The 27,308-nt window shown below is 33.4% G+C and overlaps 1 protein-coding gene and 1 pseudogene across 1 annotated transcript in view; both read left to right on the top strand.

Annotated features, from left to right (window-relative positions):
- LOC143226731 (mitogen-activated protein kinase kinase kinase 9-like) overlaps positions 1 to 24,915 on the top strand; it is a 74,546-nt gene extending 49,631 nt beyond the window's left edge. The window contains 9 exon segments of the mRNA XM_076458088.1: positions 3,598 to 3,778; positions 15,841 to 15,989; positions 17,350 to 17,525; positions 18,107 to 18,299; positions 18,302 to 18,352; positions 21,284 to 21,412; positions 21,725 to 21,919; positions 22,231 to 22,497; positions 24,524 to 24,915. Coding sequence (XP_076314203.1) covers positions 3,598 to 3,778; positions 15,841 to 15,989; positions 17,350 to 17,525; positions 18,107 to 18,299; positions 18,302 to 18,352; positions 21,284 to 21,412; positions 21,725 to 21,919; positions 22,231 to 22,497; positions 24,524 to 24,792 — 1,610 coding nt within the window. The 3' untranslated portion in view covers positions 24,793 to 24,915.
- Positions 24,789 to 25,335, top strand: LOC143227536 (uncharacterized; annotated as a pseudogene).
- Positions 25,336 to 27,308: the final 1,973 nt, after the last annotated feature.

Here is a 27,308-nt window from a genome sequence, read left to right as displayed (position 1 = left end):
TATTCAGTAGCACAACGGCGTATCTGCAGAGTTAATGCAAGAAACCGGGTTTTAGTATCAGAGCATAAGCTAGTCAGCCCTTCACGTAGCTTTGTGATTAAACATAAACACACAAATGAAAACGATATTTTAAAATATATTAAGCCCCGTTTGTCGATTGTATAAATCTGCCTATCACCTCATGCGTAAAGATTCGCGAATTTTTGCAGTGGGTCAGTTAAGACTTTGCATGCAAAATGCGTGGATTGCCATATGTCAGTCGCAGGTGAATAACGCCTGTTTGATATACTGGACGTTCTTAATTGGTCAAAAAGAGAGTTGACAATCGTTGGTGAGGTTCATTTAACATTTCTGGCCCTGCCTGGCTGGTCAGGTGGTTAGGACGCTTGACTCGTAATCTGAGGGTCGCGGGTTTGAATCCCCGTCACACCAAACATGCTCGCCTTTTCAGTCGTGGGAGCGTTATAATGTGGCGGTCAGCCCTAGTATTCTTGGTAAAAGAGTAGCCCAAGGGTTGGCGGTGGATGGTAATGACTAGTTGCCTTCCCTCTTATCTACACTGGTAAATCCGGCTCGGCATGGCCAGGCGGGTTAAGGCGTTCGGCTTGTAATCTGAGGGTCGCGAATTCGAATCCCGAGTCGCACCAAACATGCTCGCCCTTTCAGTCGTGGGAGCGTTAAATGTGACGGTCAGTCCCAATATTATTGGTAAAAGGGTAGCCCAAAAGTTGACGTTGGATGGTGATGACTAGTCTTGCACTGCTAAATTAGGGACGACTAGCGCAGATAACCCTCGTGTAGCTTTGCGCGAAATTCGAAACAATTAAACAATTTAACATTTCACATACATTCTTCGTTGTAAAGTTTGGCTTAGAACCAAGTATCAGCGACCTTTGTTGGTCTACGCCTTTGGCGATTCTTCAGAGTTCGGAGAATGTGTTAACTAACGACGTTAATAAGACATTCTCAGTAATAAACATCTTAATAAGAAACCAGCTCTTTAACAAACATTGAAGTAACTAGATGGGATATCAGAAACAGTGTCTAATCTTCCATGGAAGCATTGATTGGGATGGATAAGAAGAAAAACTGCATACCATACGGAACTGAAATTGTAATGTCCCGCGGTGTAACTAGTGTAAAACACGTTATTACATCGGGGAGGGTGAGGGGGGGGTCATTTTACCGACCTGAGCACGTGTGTAAATAACCTTGTATGCGTAGAACGGGTTTGTATAGCGCGTTGTATCACGTGCTGCCTTAACTGTTCCATGCTTCGTAAGTTGGCTGTTTACATAACAAAAGGGAGTTGTCACACTTAGTTGCCTAAGTTATTTTTCTTTATAATGACCAAGGTAAACCCTCAATTATCAAATTCCTTTACAAAGGAGACTTTTAGGACAGCACGTAAGTAAGCAATAAAAACATCGTAGTATTCGAAGTATTTCTTGGAGTTCCAGAAATGGAAGTGTTGCCCACCTGCTGAAAGTGAAAAGAGGTTGCCAGCGATTGGTTTGTCGGCGTGGACTGTAATTACGTCTTACATTCAGGTTATAAGATAAGTAGGTTTGTTTGTGTTTGAATTTCGCACAAAGCTGCACGATGGCTATCTGCATTAGGCGTCCCCAATTTAGCAGTGTAGACAAGAAGGAAGGCAGCTAGTCATTGCCACCCACCGCCAACTCTTGGGCTACTCTTTTACCAACGAATAGTGGGATTGACCATCACATTATAACGCCCCCACAGCTGAAAGGGCGAGCATGTTTGGTGTGACGGGAATTCGAACCCGCGACCCTCAGATTACGAGTGGAGTGCCTTAACCACCTGGCCATGCTGGGCCGGATAAGTAGGAGACAGAATTTTTTGTTAACAGTACACAACGTAACATTAGTGTACAAAGAAGTGTTTGGATGTAACTTCTGCTGAGTAATAACATAATAGCAATTTTATTGCCCGTGGTTGGTTGGTTTGGTGTTTTATGGCGCAAAGCCACTAGGTTATCTGCGCCTGTTGCCAGTGGACTTGATAATATTAAAGTAGCAACTATTTGAGCACGTTGCACGTTGGTTTGGTACAAAGTATATGAAGTCACGTGGATATTACAAAATATTTAGTGTATTTCAAAACAAAATCACGTAAAATAAATTCTTGTTTGTTCTGTACGTATCTAACAGATAAAAGTAACATGTCATGTGGATTTCATTTGTTTACATAGTACATTGTATCAGAATAGTGTATTGTAGCATAAGTGAGAAACTCAATTGTCTTTGGTTACTGTTATTTATCGTATTCCATTTTTATACATTTGTATGAAGTCTTACAATAATTGTCTAAAATTGAAAAGCAACTGCAAAGCATTTATTTCTGTTATTGTAAATAAATATTAAAGTAAGATATTCACTATAGTATGTTTTTGTGGGACTTTTTATTTTCATGCGTTAATATCCTGTGGTGAACTATTACATAACATTCTTTGAAAGCTGTGGTATTTTTTAAAACCATATTTAAATGTTTTTCATTATACACAAATTTTTGAAACGTGAACAGTACTAATAAGCAACATAGAATAACATATTATCGTATGTAGCAGCTAGAGAAAACAAAAAACTACAGTGAACAGATGAAACTGTCAGAAGTCTCGGTATATAAAAACTAGTTCAGAAACACTCATATGTGTACTTCAATTTACTGAATACAATTTGAGATTGAAGAGGATACACGAATGTGCCAAATATTTTTATCTCTACTGTCGAGACTTTGATCTGTTTACTGATTTAATATTTTATTTATTTGTTCATTAATAAGCTGAGTGAAAATTGTAAGTGTATTGTAGTTGCTATCAATAATTAATTGTAGGTGTTTCATATTTGCTATCTGTGATTGCTGGTTTTTGGAATGTTTTTTTTTCTAATAACAATATGTAACAAAATTTTTACTTTTTCTTGTTCCTGGACAGAAAGTGTTATTTCCCAATTGTTTATGCCTATAGTAAATGGAAAAGACCTATTTTTCTCTTCAAACTTTGCTTTTGTGACCTGGGAGCCTATAACAAAAACATGATGGGACACTATATTTGGGGGCTGATAGATGAAAGTGATTTACATTACAGTCACAAATGTTGAAAACTACTCACTTCTCAGCATTTTGTTTAACTTTAGCATAAATGCGTGTAAATCTTGATCCATATGTTGTTTTATTCAGGCCTTGTTCAAATGTAAATGAAAATGTGCAAATTTTCCTGTTTTTACGTAGAAAATAGGTTAATTTCTAAATTTCATTATCCCGGTCATAGAAGCAAAATTTGAAGGGAATAATGGCCATTTTCTGTACTTTTACAACATAAGCAATTAAGAAATAACATACTATCCAGGAACAAAATTTGTGTTACATAGTGTTGTTATATGCAGTGCACTGTAATTTTTAGGATGCTGAAAATTATTTTGTTATACTTTTTAATTGGTGTACCGTCCCCTAGCATGTATTCTTAAAATATGGTTTGAATGACAAAAAGGTTTTGCTGCTATCAAACTTTGTCTCAAAAATTTTCTTTTTATTTTGTCTAATAATTGTAGCTGTATTTCTTCCATCTTATCCTAGTGCTTTTGAGTGAACCATTAGATGTTGGTGATTTAAAGCAAAAAACCCTGAAAATCACAGACTTTGGACTGGCTAGAGAATTGTACAAAACCACACGAATGTCAGCAGCTGGAACCTATGCTTGGATGGCACCAGAAGTCATCAAATCTTCAACATACTCTAAAGCTAGTGATGTTTGGAGGTAAGTTGAACCTGTAATTTGTTAGGTATCAGCAAGCTACTTGCATTGTTTTATTAAACTATGTACATATTTACACACCTGTTTAGCTAAATTAAGGACTTGCAACTTATGAGAGAGAACTAAAGGATATTGTACTCTGCCTGTTGTTACAGTACATTAATACAAACTGATTAGGCCAAGAATAACAATTACTTAATTGTTAAGCTACTTAGCTATTGTTATACAAGAAGCCAGTTTCCATCTTTTGTAGGCTTATCTCCAAAACCCTAAGTTCTTGAAATAAATTGTGTTTGTAAATATAATTATTCACATGAAATAAAACCAGTTTCAAGTAGACCTTTCTACAGATTGTAATAACTGAATGTGTGCATGTAGATACATGTGTTCATATATATATCAAGAAAATTGTTACACCATCATCCCTATTTCCTTATCTCTTTCTTTGACGTTGACAATGCTGAATAGCGAATCAGATTAGACTAAGGAGAAGTGAGAGTTGACAAAAATTATGGCAAAGTTCAGATTTCAAGACAGGTGTAGAAACTATACTAAAAATATTTCTACAAACAAAGAACATACTGTTGAATGTATAGTACTGACTAGTTTTTCTTGTGCTGGCTATTTCATTCCTAAGAAAAAATAAATTTGGTACAGTTTGCAGTTAATTGCATTAAACAGGAGCTGGTTTAAGAGGAGTGGATATGGTAGCTAACCAACCCACTTTTCTAAAGCATGTAAAAAAAAAAATATAATAATAAATTACTAAACAAAAGAGATGGTCTAAAATATGCTATGTACCCTAACCCCAACCATGTGAATAACTTTTGGAATCATCCGGTTACAGTATTTATTTAAAAAATCATACTTGATAACCCATCAGATAGCCAACCACCCTAAATAAATTTCTGGATCAAGCACTGATTATTTAAGAGTATATTACTATAGCACAATAAAAGATGTCATATGGTGTACTCTGGATAGTTGAAATCTGTATGTTAAAAACATAATATTTAAAATAATTAATTAAATACAAATAGTCACTAAATCTGTTTTACATGAATACAGTGAATAACTTTCAACTGTGTTGATAAACAGATCATCTCTGGATGTGTGGTGTTATTGTTATCATTAACAAGGAAGGGGGATGCAGGTTGGCCATTTAGTAGAACTCTGAATGTTGTAGCTTGCAAGCTGACTTCATGTGACACTACAAAGTGTTTACCTGCATTATAAACTGTGGGTGAATTAGAGTGACAACTCATCTCATATAATTGGTGATAGGATTGCTTAAGACTGGCTGCCTTCCCTCTGGTTAATAGTTAAAAAGTAGGGATTGTACAGATAAAATGGTTGTGTCATAAACACAAATACAGTTTAACAGAGTCATTACAATGAGGTTTATTGAAGCTAGTATATTGACAGAATACTTATCATAATGTGTGGGTAGTAGTTTAACAGAATAATTACAGTAAATTTTGTTGTAGCTAGTAGATTAACAGAATACTTATAAGGTTTAATGTGGCTAGTAGTTTAACAGAGTAATTACAGTAAATTTTGTTGTAGCTAGTAGATTAACAGAATACTTATAAGGTTTAGTGTGACTAGTAGTTTAACACAGTAATTACAGTGATGTTTGTTGTGGTCGGTTGATTAACAGGGAGACTAACTTGTATGATCATTCAAGTGTAATAGTTAATTAGTTGCTATTATGATTATTAATGTTAATAATAAATTGTTTTATTCCAAATTTCAGCTGCTAACCTGTTGTAATTTTCAAAGTAGTCATGATAGGACTATCTAGTGTGTGTAACTAATTAGGCTTAGATTTAGGTTATCATATAGACTACTAACTATGACAATGACAGATCAGTAGAACATAGCTTTGATATAACCAACTTAAAAAACAGAAAGAAGCAGATATTTGGGTTTAATTTTTTTGATGGTTGGAGTGGTTATGATACCTACATCTCTTTGTTTGACTCTTTATTTTGTTTTCTCATCAAACCCTATGGTAAGAATAGGAACAATACAATATTTTTGTGTGATGACATCATGTAAGACTATCAGATGTAGTACATCTACATAAAAAGTTTCTAGTTGAGAACAAAGCATATATTCTTCACATTTGTATTTGTACAATATGGGTTGTATGCAGTTATTTGTGATTGTTTCTGTAGCACATAACAAACAGATTACTGATAAAATTATGAAGGAACCTTTTATCTTGAACATTTATATATCACCAGTGGTTCTAATAATAACATACAGTGTTTACTGGATAATGTGTCCTGCTTCACAATTTCACATCTAGTGTACTTAGTTTTTCATGCTATATATATCTGAGAATTACACTGAAAGAATATTTTCTTTAAACTAGGCCTAACAAATTATAAGTAAAATCATTTGTTGTTGTTTTTTTCAAAATTACCTTACTGTGTACAAAAACTTCAAACTGTTATGTATGTGTTCTCAGTGACCAGTTGTGTGTCATGAGCATTTTTTAATGTTGTGTTAAATGTATAGGAATCATATGAAAATTATTGAGGCCTCGTGTAAATGCTCTCTATTATAAACTCAGTTTTCTGTAAACAGTATTGTAAGTTGCTTGGTATTTTATTGTTTTCATGAGACTGAGAATGGTCTTGGTTTTAATATTATGTGTAATAAATCATTATTCAGTTAAAACTTAGTTTTTCATGAACATGATCATTCCTCTCTGTAAAATGTGGGTACTGTTTTCAACTACAGTGCATGTCTTCAGGTCAGTGATATTCTAGGGTAGAAAGACAGCATAAGACTTACAAGAGCTCTGGACAGATCGGAATGATTGTAATACTATACATGCTGAATATAATATATTGTCAAGTAATTGATTCAGTAGACATTTGTACATGTCCAACTTCTGAACTATTACTTTTCAGGAACATTAGTTTCAGTTGTTTTTTTAGTGCCTAACCAGTTTTCCTCAGTTTATAGAACAAAATATGTGTGTATAAAAAATACAGGGACTTGAGGATGTGTGTTAATGTGGATTTAAGAATCAGTTTGGTTATATTATTCTGAAACCTTGTCACTGGTCTGACATTCAACTTTTTTTTGTGTGTGTTTTAAGTACCTGTTGAGTCTATAATAAATCTTCCGTTAAAAGATCTATAAACACAGGTCTGTATCGGTAACTTTGTATATGGCAAGATTAATTACTTCAGTTTTTAGTGGGTGTGGCAAGCAATTATTTTTGTAACCTTCATATTAAACGAGGTTATAATGAAGAAGCATATTTGAAATGTGCATTCCAATGTAATCAACCACTAACTTGATAGTTTACACTAAATGTTACATGGTCTTCATTTACCAGGAAATACTTAAACTGTATAACACACAAAACAAGTCACTTGGTGGTATGCTTGGACTTTTTATAAATGCCAATATCTTGTAATGCATTAGTTATATCTATGAGGTCATCTCTCTTATTTCATTCATTTACTAAATTTTGTATTTAAAGTTAATTTAAGTAAAGCGTATCTAAACAACCGATATACCATGTAATACATTCCATGTAGGGTTAAACAGTTCTAGTAGACAAAACTTTATATTGGAATATTATAAAGTATCATTATGTAATACATTCCATGTAGGGTTAAACAGTTCTAGTAGACAAAACTTTATATTGGAATATTATAAAGTATCATTATGTAATACATTCCAGGTGGGGTTATACAGTTCTAGTAGACAAAACTTTATATTGGAATATTATAAAGTATGATTGTGTAATACATTCCATGTAGGGTTAAACAGTTCTAGTAGACATAACTTTATATTGGAATATTATAAAATATTATTATGTAATACATTCCATGTAGGGTTAAACAGTTCTAGTAGACATAAGTTTATATTGGAATATTATAAAGTATGATTGTGTAATACATTCCATGTAGGGTTAAACAGTTCTAGTAGACATAACTTTATATTGGAATATTATAAAGTATGATTGTGTAATACATTCCAGATAGGGTTAAACAGTTCTAGTAGACATAACTTTATATTGGAATATTATAAAGTATCATTATGTAATACATTCCATGTAGGGTTAAACAGTTCTAGTAGACATAAGTTTATATTGAAATATTATAAAGTATCATTATGTAATACATTCCAGGTGGGGTTATACAGTTCTAGTAGACAAAACTTTATATTGGAATATTATAAAGTATGATTGTGTAATACATTCCATGTAGGGTTAAACAGTTCTAGTAGACATAACTTTATATTGGAATATTATAAAATATTATTATGTAATACATTCCATGTAGGGTTAAACAGTTCTAGTAGACATAAGTTTATATTGGAATATTATAAAGTATGATTGTGTAATACATTCCATGTAGGGTTAAACAGTTCTAGTAGACATAACTTTATATTGGAATATTATAAAATATTATTATGAATATTATAAAATATTAATACATTCCATGTAGGGTTAAACAGTTCTAGTAGACATAAGTTTATATTGGAATATTATAAAGTATGATTAAACAGTTCTAGTAGTGTGTAATACATTCCAGGTAGGATTAAACAGTTCTAGTAGACATAACTTTATATTGAAATATTATAAAGTATCATTATGTAATACATTCCATGTAGGGTTAAACAGTTCTAGTAGACAAAACTTTATATTGGAATATTATAAAGTATGATTGTGTAATACATTCCATGTAGGGTTAAACAGTTCTAGTAGACAAAACTTTATATTGGAATATTATAAAGTATGATTGTGTAATACATTCCATGTAGGGTTAAACAGTTCTAGTAGACATAAGTTTATATTGGAATATTATAAAGTATCATTATGTAATACATTCCATGTAGGGTTAAACAGTTCTAGTAGACATAACTTTATATTGAAATATTATAAAGTATCATTATGTAATACATTCCATGTAGGGTTAAACAGTTCTAGTAGACAAAACTTTATATTGGAATATTATAAAGTATCATTATGTAATACATTCCATGTAGGGTTAAACAGTTCTAGTAGACATAACTTTATATTGGAATATTATAAAATATTATTATGTAATACATTCCATGTAGGGTTAAACAGTTCTAGTAGACATAAGTTTATATTGGAATATTATAAAGTATGATTGTGTAATACATTCCAGGTAGGATTAAACAGTTCTAGTAGACATAAGTTTATATTGGAATATTGCCAAATTTTGCTGTTTATTGTATTACAACTAGATTTAGACCATTTTGTTAGGTATGATTTAAAACCTATATAAGAACGTAATGCATTCTTTATAGATTTTAACAGTTGTTTTGCTAGAAATAAATTCAAGTGTTGGTTTATAATAAGTACATTTTTTATCAAGTTATAAACTCATGTTGATATGTGGCAATGTGAGGTATATGTCAGGAGTAAAGAGTATATGAAAATTATCTCGCATGTTGTGATTTTTGACAAATGATTTTCATTAACTCCTTGAAGAAATACGTGCAATTGTTTAGAAAAGAATTACTTTAAAAGAAATGTTTGTAATTCCAGTTAAGTATTTGTGTGAAATTTGTTACATATTTTCCTCTTTACTAACATGGGTTCTAGGTACGCCTGGTTTTGTATATTAATCATATACTGTAAACTTGAAGGCTTATGAAGCTACAATTTAAAGTTTTATACCTGGGGTAGGTACAACACAGATATCCTTCCAATAAATACTAATGTAAGTTTTCAACGTTTATAAATCGTAGAAAATATTTCGCTTTTGGAATAAAGCGTTTCTTTTAGATAAATCCTGGTAAATTCCTTCGTTTATCAGTTGATAAAAGTTTGTTTATTTACGTGTACATAACGCAACATCATTCCATATCCATTCGGTAACGCTTTAAACGACCGGCTCGATATCACCCTTGGTTCCTAGGAAAGTGGTACCATGTGTATCTGTAGAATGCACGTGCTTGTGACGTCACTATGCATGTCCTTGATCACCTGTACGGTGGCTGTTGGAATTCGTCGGTTCAGGAAGTTCGATGGCCACTCGAGGACGCACGTACATGTGCATACACATAACTGAAACTCTAGTTGTTGTAGAAGATTTCCTCGCTCAAGATGAAACCTTTGTTGAAACTCTACGAACAACGTAAATTCCTTATGACAATCTCTAACGTCATCTTTTGACGTTCTATCAAGCCATATATATTGATAAATTGATATAAAAATTATGTTCAGTTTCTCCTCATTACCTTCGTAAAGTTTGACGAGTTAGGCTAAAAATATTCGCACAATGACTTATTCTGTATATATATTGTGGATGAGGGCAGGATATCGCTTAATTTTCAAAAGATTTAATAATAAGTCCCCAGTCAAAGAAAATATGGTTTAGCGAAAATGTTGCATTTTGTAGGCCACAGAAAGTCATTCTTGCCCAGAGTCTGAGAAAGAGAGTTGAAATAATTTGCAAATTGCTGCATGGTAAAACATGTAACATTCAAACTTAGGGTGTGGGGCGAATTTAATTGTGTAATGGCAAACGTGTATTTCGAAAGCTGAATTTGAAACAGTTTTTTAAGGTATGGACGCCTTTTACAAGCTCGCGAAGAATGTTTATAATTTGTCGTAAGACATTAGTATCAGGCCTATTATATTTTAAAGCGTCACTTTTTGTTATTTAGACTCTCAGAGATTTTCGAGAATTAGAAGTTTTAATGTAAAAAGTATTTCAACCAGATTATATTTACCATGTTTTTATTACAATACCTAATGTTAGTTTGATTAAGGAAAAAAAAAACCTTTCGTGTTTTTGTTATACAAGATCTTCTGTAATGTTTTAGTCTATGGTTCTAAAAATAGGCGGAGCTTCTCGGGGGTTGGGGTGGGACATATCCTGGAGGTCGGTCTGAAGTTCGGACTAAAAGGCCTGGCATGGACAGGTGGTTAAGGCATTCGACTCGTAATACGAGAGTAACGGGTACGAATCGCTGTCACACCAAACATTCTTGCCCTTTCAGCCGTAGGGGCGTTATAAAGTCACAGTCAATCCTACTAGTACTTGGTAAAAGAGTAGCCCAAGGGTTGGCGGTGGATGGTAATGTTTAACTGCCTTCCTTGTAGTCATACACTATTAAATTAGGGACGGCCAGCGCAAATAGTTCTCATGTAACTTTGCGCGAAATTCAAAACAAATCAAATTAAAAATTGTAGCAAAATTATTTTTTGCATTAAATAACGCAGTTATACTAGAATCACAGCAGTAAATGTCAGGCTAAAAAATTACGAGGAGGCCGTTAGTTGAAGGGGTGTACCATATATAAAGTTTGAGAACCATAGTTATAGGCTAAGTTGTTTTTATTAATTTAGAAGTTTACATTTATTTCGCCAGAGTATAGGTTGATGTCAAATTATGAACGCGTGGCTTAACGTCTAGTATTTTCCTCGTTTAGGAAACCATTTGAGCTACATAAAAATGCGAGTAAAGAGTTTGAATAGAGTGAACAAGTCTGACTGTCACTTCAAGTCGTGAATTAGAGATGAGGGATCTCAACATTTATCCTTGAAAAATAAGAAACAAACATTTAATTTAAAAAAGTAAATAGTTCCTAACAGTAACGTTCTTTCAGACTGTTTCTCAGGACGGCTGGTATAGGTATTAACACATTTACCAAAATAAAGTAGAGAACAACGTTTCGACCTTCTTAGGTCATCTTTAGATTTGCAAATGGGTTTTTCGTCATCACGAAGTTCTTTCAGATTGTCATAAATAACAGTATTATATACGTGCTAGCCTAAAATGTGCGTTATGTAGCATCGCTACTTAGTTTAGTAATGAAAACGATTTTAATGAGAATCTTCGGACTCGCCGTAAGTTAGGTTTACAAACAAAATATAACATTCGGTGCATACGTGTGCGCGCATGTGCATGAATGTACACATGTGCGCATCATAAATCGTATATGCAAACGTTCTCGCTCAACTCGTAAGTGAAATTTGAAACCAGCGCTAATATATACTCCTTCCAGTATAAATAAAGGAAAACAGAAGAAAAAGGAAAAAATAAACAAACACCAGTTTAAGATCAAGGTAAAACAGAATATTCTTGTTGTAGCTTCTTTAAGGTCCAAAAATTCAATAAAAAATCAGAACAGATGTCGCTTCTACTTCTCTAGCCAATTTATCCGTCTTGAACTTGCAGTAAGAAGTTCATGCTTTTACCATATTGTGCAAGGTGACAGCCATAAAAAGTAAGTGTTGAAATACATTGTTCTGAACTATGATTTGTTTGTGGTTTTTCAAAAGTACAACGTATCACTATGTTACAATGCAATCTCATTTCACAGTTTATAAATGTCTCATACTGACGATAATGGATCATGCACGCTTTTAAATGAGTCGGCAATATTTTCCGATTAGCTCCTGAACTCCACTTTTCTTACACTTATACCACATACGTTTTTAATACACGAGTCGTCTCGATGCTCATAAAATTGAAATTCTTCATTCAGTTGCACGTTGAAGAGAGAAACGTAATTTATTTCATTCTGGTGGCCCACTTCAACTCACTGTCGTTATAAATGTGTTGATTTTGTGATTTAATGATTTACCCCATTACTACTGTTGTTTTTAATATATAATCTGTAGTTACTTAACGTTAGTTTATTTTTGCAAAATTATCTGTATGACAGTCTTCATTCATTGACAGCTATTAAACATTTAAACACGTAAATGTGTTTTTGATCTTGTAAAAGTACTTGATTATTTGCTACTGCTTTGTACAGCTAGAATCGGAAATACCACAATTTGCGCAAGAAAACATGCGTTTTTGTTGCACCAACTTAGTTGGACTACTACTTAAACAGCCCTAACAGACTCGTTTCTCTTTGTAATAAGCTATGTACAACTAACTCACGGGATAGTTGCCTTTTGTGTGCCCCTTGGTCAAGGTTTTCAGTTGCTTGTAGTGAAGGGCTGTTATATAAAAATCACCAATCTCGTGCCGAAAGGTAACGTCGTCTGTAGCTTACACAGATAAGATAGTAACTGCCAAGCACTATGAAGATCAAGGGGAAATATCCTCCCTTTTATATATATATAAAAGCAATGTGTCACGAGATACTTTTCTGCAACCATAGTTTTTTAATGGCACATGAAATTACATGTAATAGTAATAAAAAATAATTCATTTCATTGGATAATTTGTGCATATCTAACCGAAAAATTATTTTTTTTTAAATTTCGTTTCTGCGTTTGTTGTATATAAACCGTTTGTGTTTTGATTTTTGAATAACAACTGAATTATTTTTTGTCTGAAGTTTCCATATTCCTAAATAATGTTGGAATATTATTTCAATTATAATAGCCAAGTAATTTATTTTGTGGCTATAGTAAACATTGCGTTAAAAACGTTTTTCGTTACTAAGTCACAGTATATATGTGTACATTTCGTTAAATACAGCTCGAGCATTGAGTGCGTGCTTATGCAAGAACACAATAACCCTCAACATGATTAAAGCTAATGTCATTATTGTCCGACGTGGAGTTTTGATTCGGATTGTTAAATGTAAACACTGTTGGATTGGTCACTTATAATTAATTTAAAAGTACTTTGGTACTAAATGGCATAAGTGTTCAAAGAAACAACAAGGTAAAATGATGTGCGTCTGTTGTTGTAAAAATTAATTAGTACGGAAATTCAAAGTCAGAGCCCTGGCCTAAGGCAAGGTTTTCTGAGCCAAATATTCGCTCTCAGGCGTCGTTTTACTTTTTTAACGTCTGGGTCTGGCTTAACCAGTCACTTGTTGCTGACATTGGCTTGGTCTTGTAGTCGATACAGTTCAGAAATTTCGATAACATCTACCTCCGCAACAAAACAAGTTTGTAGATAATATGTAATTAAAATAAAAACGTGTTTGTTTGATAGTGTTTCGAACTCGGAAACAACTGTTGTGCATCGTTAACGAAACTATTTGTCTGATATTTTTCAGTTATGGAAGAAAATGTATCTGAGTGCCTACCCTTATATAATCATTCTGACGGAACGATAATAATTACTATGTAGAATGAGTTATCGCGTAAAAGATAATTTGTCATCAAAGTTATATATATGTGTACATAATATTAATTATAAGTTCTCTATGTAGTATTGGTTTCAAACTGCTGACACAGGCCCTTCCATTTTGATACAAGTTTAACACAGTCATGTTATAGGCCTAGAACCCCTGATATAATTTAGCTTCCAAGCCACCTTGTTATAGGCCTAGCCCTCTAGTCTGTTGGACGGGCGTAATTTTTTGATTTTAAATGAACAGCGGTGATTCCTTCAATTAAAATCCATTGTAGCACAAAAGATAATAATGTTTTATGTAAACAAATGTTGCGTAGATCCATTAAGAAAAGATTAAAGTTATGTAGTGTTCAACCCGTTAAAAATAATACAACATTTATTGCTACATGTTTTATTTTATATTTTTTGTGTCCGAGGCTTTGCATACTGGTAAATGAAGTCTGGAATTTTTACAGTGTGGGTACGTTTGTTATTAATTTGAATCGCAGTTCTTAACGAGCTGGACATTTTTAAAATTAAACTTTTATATATCAAATGGCACTATCAACAAGATATCAAACGTTTCAACTGATACTCAGCAGACAGAATCAAAAATGTATACCCTCCCCATCACGTTATGATGGTAAGAACAACACTTAACTTTAGTTGTTCATGGATCATTCAAGACGATCATTTCTTTAAGTTAGAGAAATTATTATTTCAATGATCTCTAATAAGTTAAAGTTATCTCACGATTACTATCTGATACTTTACTGTAGTAGGATGATACATTCGAATAATACGTCATGAAATAAAATTATCGGGCACGCTTCTCATAAACCCATCGGTGAAAAAAAAGGTTAGATGTAAAAGGGCCTTTAGGTACATTTCGATCTGTTGTTATTACATTAACACGATTAAAATACCTACACTCCTACATACTAGTGAAGTGTTTAGTTTTATAAAAGTATCAAGTTTTTGTGTTGTAATGTTTTATGTCAACTTCTAGAAACCAGATGCTAGAAGTATGAAGTTTTAAAGTAAAAGCTGGATTATCACTTTAAAAATATTGTTATACTAAACACAATTTAATGAAATTTTAGTTGACTACTTGGTAATATAGATTATTATTTGTATTAGAAGAATTCAGTGAAGGCAGTATTTACCCAGTCACAAAAATGTAGTACTATTGTAGCCCCTCCAGTTATGGGGGAAGCCAAAATGGGGCTTGAAAAACTGAAGAATTGTTAATAAGGGAAATAAATCATGGGGCATAATTACTTTTTAAGTGGGAGACGTCCATATTTTAAAGTTATTCCACTACTCTTTGAGAACTTTGTAGCATACTAATGGTTATCATAGTACCCTGGAAATGAGTGCAACTTCCCACAATTTACAATCTGTGCACAAAGATTTTTACGTTATGACCTTCTAAGGGTGACATTAAATATAATATTGTGTTTGATGTAAAGAGTTATCAATTATTTATGTTGTACCACATTGTTGATTTAGTGGTAGTGGATAATAACTACCAGATAATGTGTAAACTGTAGATATACATTTCAGAAGTTCTAGAGGTTATGCAAATGCAATGTGCAAGCCATATAATGGACAATAGTATTTTTGTTCTTTGTGTGGACTTCACCTTTCTCTCTGACTTATCTGAGTCAGACTGACACCATTAGTTCACAGACTAATGCAGATATTTTAGTAACAGATCTGATTTTTTGTGACTAGTGACTTGTACTAAAGGTTTGTCGTATTTCATATATCAAAATTATATTCAACTTTTTTTTTTTCGGTATGAGGTCGATTCATTATACCATCTCTGTGCATGTTAAGTGAAAAGTATTATGCTAGTGTGGCACTGGTTGGATGACAGCCATTTATAGAAAACCATGAGCAAGTGCCTATATTCTGTTTTGTACAGTAGAAAACAATTCCTTTATGTATACAGTTTGTTCCTTTTATTCACTGTTTTCACAGCTATACTCTGAAAACCAGTAACTAATATTGTTGTAATTACAGTTATGGTGTTCTATTATGGGAACTGCTAACTGGAGAAACACCCTACAAGGGTTTTGACACCTTTGCTGTTGCCTATGGTGTGGGTGTTCAAAAACTGACCTTACCAATTCCTTCTACTTGTCCTTCTCCATTTTCAAGAATCTTAAAAGGTAAGATGTAATACAAGTGTTTATAAGTAAACTACAGTTTTCTGTTTGTACGTTTGTTTAATTCCACGTTATTTTAGTTACATTTTTTATTTCATTCAATGCAGAATGATACAGTATTTATGTGAAATCCATTACCAGAATTGTTGTATTCATGTGCTGCCATCTAGTAATAATGTTGATTATTGAACTTTAATAATGTTTCTAAACAAAAATGCAAATGTAATTAATAAAATTGCATTAAATTCCATGTTGTAATTACTATGAAGAAAACTTTTAGAAATTTTATCTTCTGTTGGGCAGTTTTCACCTAAAGAGTGAGCAACTGGTGATGGTTTCTTAATGATCAGAAACCCACTTGAAATAAAAATGTATCTCAGAATGGCTGGTATGGGTATTAACTCTTTTATTGATAAACAGAGAACAACATTTTGACCTTCCTAGGTCATCTTCAGGTTAACAAAGAGTTTGCAACTGACCGTTGCCAGACACATTTCTTAGGGATGAGAGTATAAACAGGTATGGGATTGTAGGGGGCATTGCAGGTGGATATTAGGTTATTAATTAGTATAAGTATAAAGGTATTCCTTTACATTGGTTTAATTTTGGTTTTAGTTATTGTATGAGTAGGGCTTCTTTGATTTTGTGTTCCTTTATATTTGTGTTCCTGCTTAGTATCTGGGTGTTTTCTATGGTTATGTTGTGTTTATTTGATTTGCAGTGTTCAAAAACGTGTGAAGATTCAAAGAACATAAAAAAATACTGCAAATCAAATAAACACAATATAACCATAGAAAACACCCAGATAGGGAAATAGGGAGACAAACACAAAATCAAAGAAGCTCTACATATTCAACAACTAAAACCAAAATTAAACCAATATAAAGGAACAGCTTTATACCTATACTAATTAATAACCTAACACCTAACTACTACACTCCCGTACTTGTTTGTACTTTCGTCCCTAAGACGTGTCCAGCAATGGTCAGTTGCAAACTCTCTTTCTTAACCTGAAGATGACTTAAGAAGGTTGAAACTTTGTTCTCTGCTTATCAATAAAAGTGTTAATACCCATACAAGCAGTTCTGGTGATGGTTTCAACCTTACTCTGTAATGAAAATAATAGCTTTTTTTCTCTAAACAGGTATTTTAATGGCATCTGAGTTCACATGTTGGTTCAGTTCTGTAGCTCTGAATATTATATTTATTCATTAGTTTTGCTAATCTACTTCTTTAAGCACTTTACTCACTAGTGCATTTCAAAGAGACCTTTGAGATCATCTTATAGTTTTCTATTTCTTTATTTATTACAAGTTATAGTTTCTAAAGATGAATAAAGAAACATCTCCAATATATTTTTCAGAATGCTGGAATACAGATCCTCACAGCCGGCCAACTTTTGTTGATCTCCTTACTGACTTAGAAATCATAGCTCACTCACCCTTCATGAGTACACCTCAGGAGTCATTCCACACCTTACAGGAGGACTGGAAACATGAGATTGGTGAAATGTTCCATGAACTGAGATGTCGTGATAAAGTGAGAAAAAGTTGTGTTAATGATAACAAAATGGTTCGTGCGTGCCACTGTTTGTAGTAGTAATTAGCTCTGTGGTCTTGAAACATTTTAGTAAAGGAAGTGAAACCAGTCAATAACTTTACACATACAAAAATATATAGAAATAACATTAGTGTGGCCATAGCAAGTTGTGTTTGACAACTTGTGGCTGTGATGAACTGATTTTTAACTGATATAAATGTGGGAAGGGGAAAGGAGTTGAAAAGAAATAAGTATTCTGAAGTTAAAGAAATAAGAACTTATTGTCCTACAACATTTCTTAAAATCTTTATAATGTTATTGTTGTATTTTGTCAATATTAAATTGAAATTAGAATCTGAATGTAGATTTTCCATAGAAGCAAGAAATGCTGAGTGAAGTAGGCATTCGTAAGAAATTAATTTTATAAACATGTGGGGAAGAAAAAATTGTCATATTTAAATTGTACATTTGTTTTGAATTTTTATGAATATATATTCAACTATAATAAATCTGTGTGGTATTTAATTGCATGTTTCTGTGTATATCACTGAAATTGTGTGATATTTACCTTTGTCATGTAGGAACTACGTTGTAGAGAGGAAGAACTAAGTAAAGCCATCATTCAACAAAAAATCCAGGAAGAAATGTTGAAGAAACGGGAACAAGAACTTGCTGAAAGAGAGTTTTATGTTCTGGAAAGAGAGCTTAACATCATCTTCATTCAACAACAGCAGGGAAGACCGACCCCTAAGAAAAGGAAAGGAAAGTTCAAAAGAATCGTCTCAAACTGTTGAAGCATGGAGGCCAGCAAATTAGCATGCCTTCAGGTATTGTATTGTCTCAAGAAGGTGACAGGTATAGTTTAGCAAAGTAGCATGCTTTCAGGTATTGTATTGTCTCAGGAAGCTGAAGGGTATAGTTTAGCAAATTAGGATGCCTTCAGGTATTGTATTATCTCAGGAAGCTGAAGGGTATAGTTTAGCAAATTAGGATGCCTTCAGGTATTGTATTATCTCAGGAAGCTGAAGGGTGTAGTTTAGCAAATTAGGATGCCTTCAGGTATTGTATTATCTCAGGAAGCTGAAGGGTATAGTTTAGCAAATTAGCATGCCTTCAGGTATTGTATTGTCTCAGAAAGCTGAAGTGTATAGTTTAGCAAATTAGCATGCCTTCAGGTATTGTATTGTCTCAAGAAGCTGAAGGGTACACTTTAGCAAATTAGTATGTCTTAAGTTACTGTGGAGTTTGAACGTTTGGTTACAGATATCTTGTGATAAAGTAGCACACGTTAGTACCAGCAAAGTGATTATAATCAGGTAGCATTGATTAAATTACCAGATAAAAATGTATTAACTGTTCCAAGTTTTAATGTAATGTTAACTTAACCAGTTCTTCTTGTGTGTTTAGAAGATGACCAGTTGATGGTTAGTTGATTTAACCATGCTTTGTGTTTGTGTTTTTAACTGATGACTGGTTGGTATGACCAATCTTCATATTTGTATGTTTAAAGGGATGACCAACTGATGACCGGTTTGTTTAATTGCACTCTGTTTCTATGATGGAAGGATGACCAATTTGTGTTCATTGGTTTACCTACAACAAGAAAACTTGTTCATTTAGAGTGTATGGATGATGACTCATCATTCAACATAACTAACTCCCATGTGTGGATATTATACTCTAACATTTTATGACTAGCACATTCTAAAATCGTTATGAAATAACAAATAACTATCAATCAGTTAATATGTAGCTGTTTCCATCTGATAATTCTAGAGTAAAATATATATATCCTATGGAAGAACTGTAGAGTTGAAAATGGGTATTCTTTTTGTTGAAAGTATCTTTCTAACTACATTAAAGTTTAGCATTATTTGACTGTAGTTTATGTGATCAAGTTTGGTTTTTTTTTCAGTTACAACAATTATTGTAAATAAAAACTGACAAAAAGTGTGTGTGTGAAGTTATTTTTTATGTAATCTACACAGAGGACCCTAACAATAATTGGTGGAGTTAACTGTAAGCTTGAGAGTATTTTTGTTTACACCATGTTATATAACTTGAATGTTCTTAGGAACCTTGTGACCTGTGAGATCATGGATCCTAAGAAGAAAACACAGATTCTAAGCTATTTGAAATGTAGTTTTAATAAAACATTATCCATGTAGATCTCATCAGTAACTATACCATAGTAAATAAGATTAGTATTAGAAATCCATAACCATACCTTTTTTTAAAACACGCATAGGACACATTTGGGTGTAATGCCTGAAGACTTTACTCTCTCTGGTATATGTGATTTTTACATATTTTGACTATTAGAAACTTGTTCATCAGTGATGTCATTTAAAGACAGGCTGCCTACATGGATCAGAATTTAAATTAAGCTAGAAATGAATGTAGCTAATTTGATATACCATACTTACTGGAAGTAAAGTCATAATTCATCAGTTGGGTACCCTTGCTGTTAATGAAGTTTTCTGCATAAGGTTCAGTGTCATAAGTTATTCTTAAAGCCAACTTCAACTTTTACTCCTGAAGAATGTGGTGCAGCAACACTGAAACATGTAAAGTCATTTTATGACTAAATCCTGTTCTTAATAAATTATTTATTGTGTAATGATTTTAGCATTGCTTTCCTTTTAATTGTATATATACACGTGTGAACAGACTATAAGTGACTTGTGAAAACTAGGTACTTGCTTGATACATTATCGTTGATTTCTTGTCCCTTGAGAAACACGAACCTCAAAACCTTGGAGAACTTCTTGACACTGTCACAAACTCCAACTGTTTAATGTTAGAGATAGAAATCAAAATGGTACAGAAAGTATTGCAAAAAAAACATATTTATGAACATCAAAAATAAACAAATTGAATTAATAATAACAATGTACAGTAATTAGTAAAGAAATATTGACACTTTAATTAAAATAAATAATATAAATGTGATAAACAGAAAATAATTTAAAAAACTTGAAAATGTGTCTGACCCAACCAACCTAGTTTCAACTGGAGAACAACTAACCTAGTTTCAACTACACACAGGTTATCTTACAGAGTAACAACTGAAGAACAACTAACCTAGTTTCAACTACACACAAGGTTATCTTACAGAGTGACAACTGGAAAACAACTAACCTAGTTTCAACTTCACACAAGTTACCTTACAGAGTGACAACTGGAGAACAACTAACCTAGTTTCAACTACACACAGGTTATCTTACAGTGACAACTGGAAAACAACTAACCTAGTTTCAACTACACACAGGTTATCTTACAGAGTGACAACTGGAGAACAACTAACCTATTTTCAACTACACACAGGTTATCTTATAGTGACAACTGGAGAACAACTAACCTAGTTTCAACTACACACAGGTTATATTATAGTGACAACTGGAGATATTAAATAAAAGTTCATCCTAACAACTAGCCAAGATACTGCTCGGTATTATTTTCACATTGTTCATTTAAGTTTTAAAATTATTGTCTTGATGACAATTTTAAATATAGTCTTTACAAGAAGCATGTGTGTGAGTGTGTTCTGAATGTTTCAACTGCACAGAGGTTATCTTATAGTGACAACTGGAGAACAACTAACCTAGTTTCAACTACACACAGGTATTATTTTCACATTGTTCATTTAAGTTTTAAAATCATTGTCTTGATGACAATTTTGAATACAGTCTTCACAAGAAGCATGTATGTGAGTGTGTTCTGAATGATCAGAAGTGTAACATAATTTTTTCTTACAGACTTCAGACATAACATTACAGTTCAACCCAGTCCTACAATTCGGCCAGACCTGAAGGCTCTACGTATGCCCTCTAGTCCAGAAAGTCCTCCAGCATCCCCTAGTCATCCACGGCTACGAGCGTATGCTCGTAAGTTTTTATATGCCTTCTTATTTACAAAAGTACTGTTTAAGTTTTGACATCAGCAAATTATGTGGCTATAGAAAAATATTTCAAAGAAGTTTTACTTGTTTAAGATATACAGAATTCTTTTAGATTGTCTTCCTTTTGTCTTTAGTTAGAAATGTTTAGTGTATTTATTTCCAAGTCATCAGCTATCAGTGGTTTAAGTCGTGTTATGTGAATATTAGTGTCAGATTGTTTTTCTTCACCATAACTAAAATTTTTTGTTGAATAAAAAAAAGAAGCTAATAAACTTAGTTTTCTGCCTCTTATAATCAGTGCCAGCTGATGGTGTTAAGGGCAAGACCTGGGGACCCAGTACCGTCCACCAAAAAGAGCGCGGGTATTCTAGGCAAAGACTGCTAATAGATGAAAATAAACGCTGGTCAAAAAGTGCTCCAAATCTTGAAAAGTCACAGCGAGGGTCTTTTCCGGTGGGTGGAGTGTCTAATATTGGAGCTCTCCATGAAATTGGTAGGTTAACACGATATCTTTACTATTAAAAAAACCCATTAAAACATAAGAATTGGCATCCTCAAACACATAGGGTGTTATGTTTCATAAACTTGAAAAAAGAAAAGATAAAAAATAGAAGATATGAACAAGATATGGTTTTCTCATACTGTACTATTGTGTTATTGTCATTCATTCTTTCAGTTAATGTAGATGCAAGAATTCTGTGTAAAACTCAGTCAAAACATCTTGTTAGAAACCTAATTTTTTGTGACATTTATAGAGTAGAGTCTGTTTAGTGCTCTTCCATTTAGTTGATCTACCTTGTCTAGGGGCAGAAGAAGAAATGCTTGATGATATGGGATCTCCTCGGCATTATGGGTCTTATAATGGAACTGTAATTGGTGACTCTGGTAGTTTGAAAAGATCTGGTTCTAAGCTACTTGATTCAATGATATGCAACCTAGGTGCCATGTTGGCTGGGGTTGGTGCAGGGTTCGACATCCGTGTGGCAAACCAGTCCCACCTCCATCCACGATTAACACCCTCAAGGACAGAAGAGGACGAGGAGGAACGTCGATGGTGGTACAGGGAACCCAGTGAGTTATCATTTCTTGTACCGTTAAAGTAAATTTTAATGTTCTGATTGTTAATACTTATATGTTTACTGTTGAAGCTTTTACCAGTGAAATAACTGAAAGCAAGTGAAACTAACTGGGATTTAAGTATTTATGATAATGTATTTATCTTTGACTGTGAAATTAGCTCACATCGTGCAGCAACTACAGAAACCTTTTTATCAGATTTGTAATGTGTTTATGACTGATAACTTTCACTTCATTTTACAAAGAAGGTAGTTGTACATAAACATTGGTAGAATTGTGTTAATCACTGATAACTTTCACTTCATTTTACAAAGAAGGTAGTTGTACATAAACATTGGTAGAATTGTGTTAAACACTGGTAAAAGAAAGTATGATAGTAGGAACAGTGGAGAACTTTACTGAGAAAATAACATCATAAACTGTGAAAAAACAAACTGAATACTCAAACTGTGGTAAGATGAACAGTGGAGAACTTTACTGAGAAAATAACATCATAAACTGTGAAAAAACAAACTGAATACTCAAACTGTGGTAAGATGAAAAGAGCACAGATAGCCCATTGTGTAGCTTTGTGTTTACCTACAAACAGATCTGTCCCTGATTTTTATGTTAAAAGTACTAACTATTACATCTTACAGTTTCAGTTCTCATTTGCATAACATCTAGAACCTTCTAAATTAATATCTAAAGTTGTTTGGTTTTTTTTCAGTAAAACTTCATATTTTATGTTATTTTGATATTCTAACATTCTATGGGCTTGGTTCATTGGACTAATCTGATAAATATCACATAAAAATTTGTAATAAAATTAAATTACCTTTCCATGTATAACTACCATGAATAACAATAAATCACCCATAATAGTTCCCAGAGTTAGGGTAAATAAAATGTAGGTTACATCACAGAATGTTTCTTCTGAGTTACTCAAAGCAAAACCAAATTTAATTATTTACTCTTGGTAGGAACCATATATCAATAAATAAGAAATCTATATAAAAGATGAGTTAAGAATTTCAGGAGTGAGGTCTTTGGCTCTGAGAAACTAGTTTTCATTAATCTTAAATTTTTGTTATAAGTTGGTTGTCCAAAAATAATTGATGTAACTTTTAAATATGCATTTTAAACATAAACAATACTTTGAATGATAAAGCAGGACTCCTCCACAAAAGTACTAGAATTTATCTAACTTTTCAGTTGACCTATGAGAAAGGTTTAACAATTTCATTATATACTGGAGCACTGACTTCAGTTTCCAGCAAGAAAAGCTAAGATAAAGATTTCATAATTACATAGTAAACAAAATGACCATCCTGTTGGTTATAAACACATACTGTTGACAAGTAAGTAGTTTCTGAAGTATGAAACTTTGTTGAATGAACAGCAACTCATCAAGAATACTCTGCCTAAACAATCTATCAAAGGTTTATTGATATCTCAGAAAATAAAGAAAGTGGGAAGTTCTTGTTTTGAATTCTGACCTGTCATTGTCTGTAGTTGGTGTTTCTAATTGGTGGGCATTCTGAAATCCATGTAAAGAAAGACAGAAAGAGAGTTAAAAGATATCATGTGATACAGACAAGGGAAGGCTGAAAAATGTTTTAGCTGTTTTCTCGTAAAAAATTAAGAAATTAAAACTTGTATATAATATTATATTTTAATTATAAAACATGTTTTTATTCCAGAGTTATTGACATGTATGTATAGTGATAATGTAGTTATTTTATAACATTTTGAATATAAATCTCTTAAAAGATTGTAACATGCACATTTTGACTCCCATCCTTGTACTTAGGGTTAAGAACATAGTAACATTAAAATTATGCATCTTTCTTTCTTTTTTTTCTTATAACACTTTTATCTAATTTAATTACTTAGAACATGTGAATAATGAAATCCTTGTACTTAGGGTTAAGAACATAGTAACATTAAAATTATGCATCTTTCTTTTTTTTTCTTATAACACTTTTATCTAATTTAATTACTTAGAACATGTGAATAATGATGTTGTTATTCATTTAAGGCATCTCATATTGTCTTGGACCAGAATATGAGTTTTCATCTGCTTCTGGTTATGCTCATAACACTTACCATGGCCATTCCCGACACTACAGACCCAGCATTAGTTTTGAAGTTGGTGGAACACCCTTAAGATTTACAGATTCTCCACAGCACAATCCAAGTATTGGATCTGGCGGATCCTACACCCACAAGTACAGAGTCCACGAAGAAAATCCTCCAGTGCCAGTAATGACAGTGAGCATGCCTTTACCAGTTCCAGCTCAGGCATAGGTCCTTCACCCATGGGTATGCCACCTCCCATGGAGAGAGGTACTTGGACTACAATCGTCAGGACAGCTATCAAGCTCTCCACAGCCATTACACTGAATATGGTCCACCTTACCACTACTACCCAGAGTATCGAGGTCCAAGTATGGAATCCACCTACTACATTGAGAGATTCTATCAAGATCCTTCAAGGCCTGAAGTTTATCATGTCGAGAGAATTTATCCTGAGTTTATGCGTCATCAAGAAGGCTACCACGTGTATGAAAATCCCACCTCAGGAAGTATTCCATCTGTAACCTCAGCTCAACCTTGGACCCCTCAGAGAATGGCTACGGACATCATCGTACTCCATCCAATGTATCTAATGCTTCAAATACTTCATCATCTAACATCAATCCTTCTTTTCACATGGACGACCACGAGCACAACATACCTCGCCACCAACACCACCACCTCCTCCATCACACACTATGGGATATCATTATCCCCACCACCTCCCCACTTAGGAACTCCAAGGCGTCAAACCAGCCTCGACTCCTTCCCTGATCGACCTCTTACTCTAGATATTCCAGGAAGGTATCGGCCAGCTCCCATTTCTAAACTAAAACTAATATAGGACGAACCTCACCACATGGGTGGGCCCCTTCTTCCAGTGGAGGTGGGACTCCTACCAATTCTAACCCTCCTGATTCCAGCGTGGTCAACCTCTGAGGAGAGTTCTAGTATTTCCGTGTTGGGTTTCAGATGGGAAGCAGCCAAGAAGAACCTACACGAATTAGTAGAGCAATAGGGACTTCTGGAGATGAGAAGACTTTACTTGACCTGCCGGCAGAGGGTCAGTCTCAGGATGGAACCATTCCACTTACTGCCATGATGCAAATTTCTGACTTTAGAAACCAGAGACTGGCTTTTCAAGATAGAGGAAAAGACTTTCTGTCATAGTGTAAAGTTCCAGAGTGGCACGCGAGGTGACCCAAATGCTATCAAACTTTCTGACAGTGTGCCGATTTAGTGATGATACTTAACCATACTGTATTTAACCATTTTGTCACTTACAACATTCCATCATTAGTACTTGTAATTAGCCTTAATGAAGTTTGCTGCTTTCAGCTACTTATCATGGGTTGATTTGAGAAGTGTGACATGTGGTGTTCCTCTTTTTCAGGTTGTGAACTACTAGTAGGATCATTTTTCTCTATATATATATGTAATTGTAAAATACAGGTTTGAACTTCCAGCCCTGTATCTCTTTGATACAAGCTAATGAGAGTACCGAAAAGGTCTTAAATAAATTTAATGTCTTTATAACTTTTCACTTATTAAAATGAATGTAAAAATCAAGCCTTAAGCTGCTTTTTTTTTCTTCCCTTCCCTCTTAAGACCTATCATATAGGAACTTTTGAATCATATTATTTCTGTTTATAGAATAAGACTGCTTCAGTTATTCTCTGGGTTTATATGTTTATAACTTTTATGTAAATCAATTTTAATTAACTTAGAAGCTTTATGGATGCTTTTATTTCTTTAATAATTGTGTGCACAAAAAAAGAATATTTCTTGTATTGGATTTTCTGGTTGACTTGGTCAGGAGGAGATCCCTCTGTCCTAGTCTTATTTCATGTAAGATGAAGAATAGCTCTCAATTTACTAGGTCACACTTTCCTTTAGAATGGTCAGGTGCCATAAGGTATTGGTACATGATACATATAAACACCATAACACCAAACTTTAATTGAAACCACAACCATCTAGGGAAAGAACTTGTCACGTACCTTTACTAACGTCATGTAGTTCAATACCATAAACAAATTAAGGACTATTAAACTGCTGTCTACGTAAGTTGAAACCATTTGTAATGTTTCTTCTCAAGAACTTTAAGCTCTAGATTTTATTAGGTAACCATTAGCCTTAGAGGGTATGCACCTTCAATATACCCCTTAAGTAATGACAAATCTTCAATATCTCCCATAAGAAATGAGAAATCTGCAGCCTTCATTATGCTCTGTAAATAATGACAAATCTCTGTAAATTGTGTTTGAAATGTATTTTACTTTTCAAAGTACTTTGCATCTATTTGAATATAAAATACTTAGAATATTCTATAGATTATAAACTGTTTGTCAACCAAAGACAGTGTTCCCATGGTGTGTCAGCTGCTAAGTACATCTGGCTCTTTCCCACAGCAGTATGAAGTTAATTGTTTTTTTGCACTCTACATAGTCAGGTTAAGTATTATTGATTGTTAAAAATAAAGTGAATTAGTTCAAGTTTCGAAGTTTTCTAGGTCAGTCATTTTTTTTGTCCATCTGGGACAAGCATGATTTCATTAAAGATCAGGGACGATAGCACTGTTAGTCATCAGCACGACATATCGTATCTACAGTTTACAGAATTGAAGGAAGTTATGGTTGGCACCAAGAATGAACTATCCAAATAGGATACAGTAAAATCACCAATAAGATAAATATTAGTACTCAGGTTAAGTGAATTTTGTTATTTTTAAGTATCTTATGTTTAAA

This window comes from Tachypleus tridentatus, chromosome 9 (assembly GCF_004210375.1).
Source record: "Tachypleus tridentatus isolate NWPU-2018 chromosome 9, ASM421037v1, whole genome shotgun sequence".
Taxonomy (NCBI): domain Eukaryota; kingdom Metazoa; phylum Arthropoda; class Merostomata; order Xiphosura; family Limulidae; genus Tachypleus; species Tachypleus tridentatus.
Note: the sequence above shows the minus strand (reverse complement) of the source record. Positions and strands in the feature narration are given on the sequence as shown.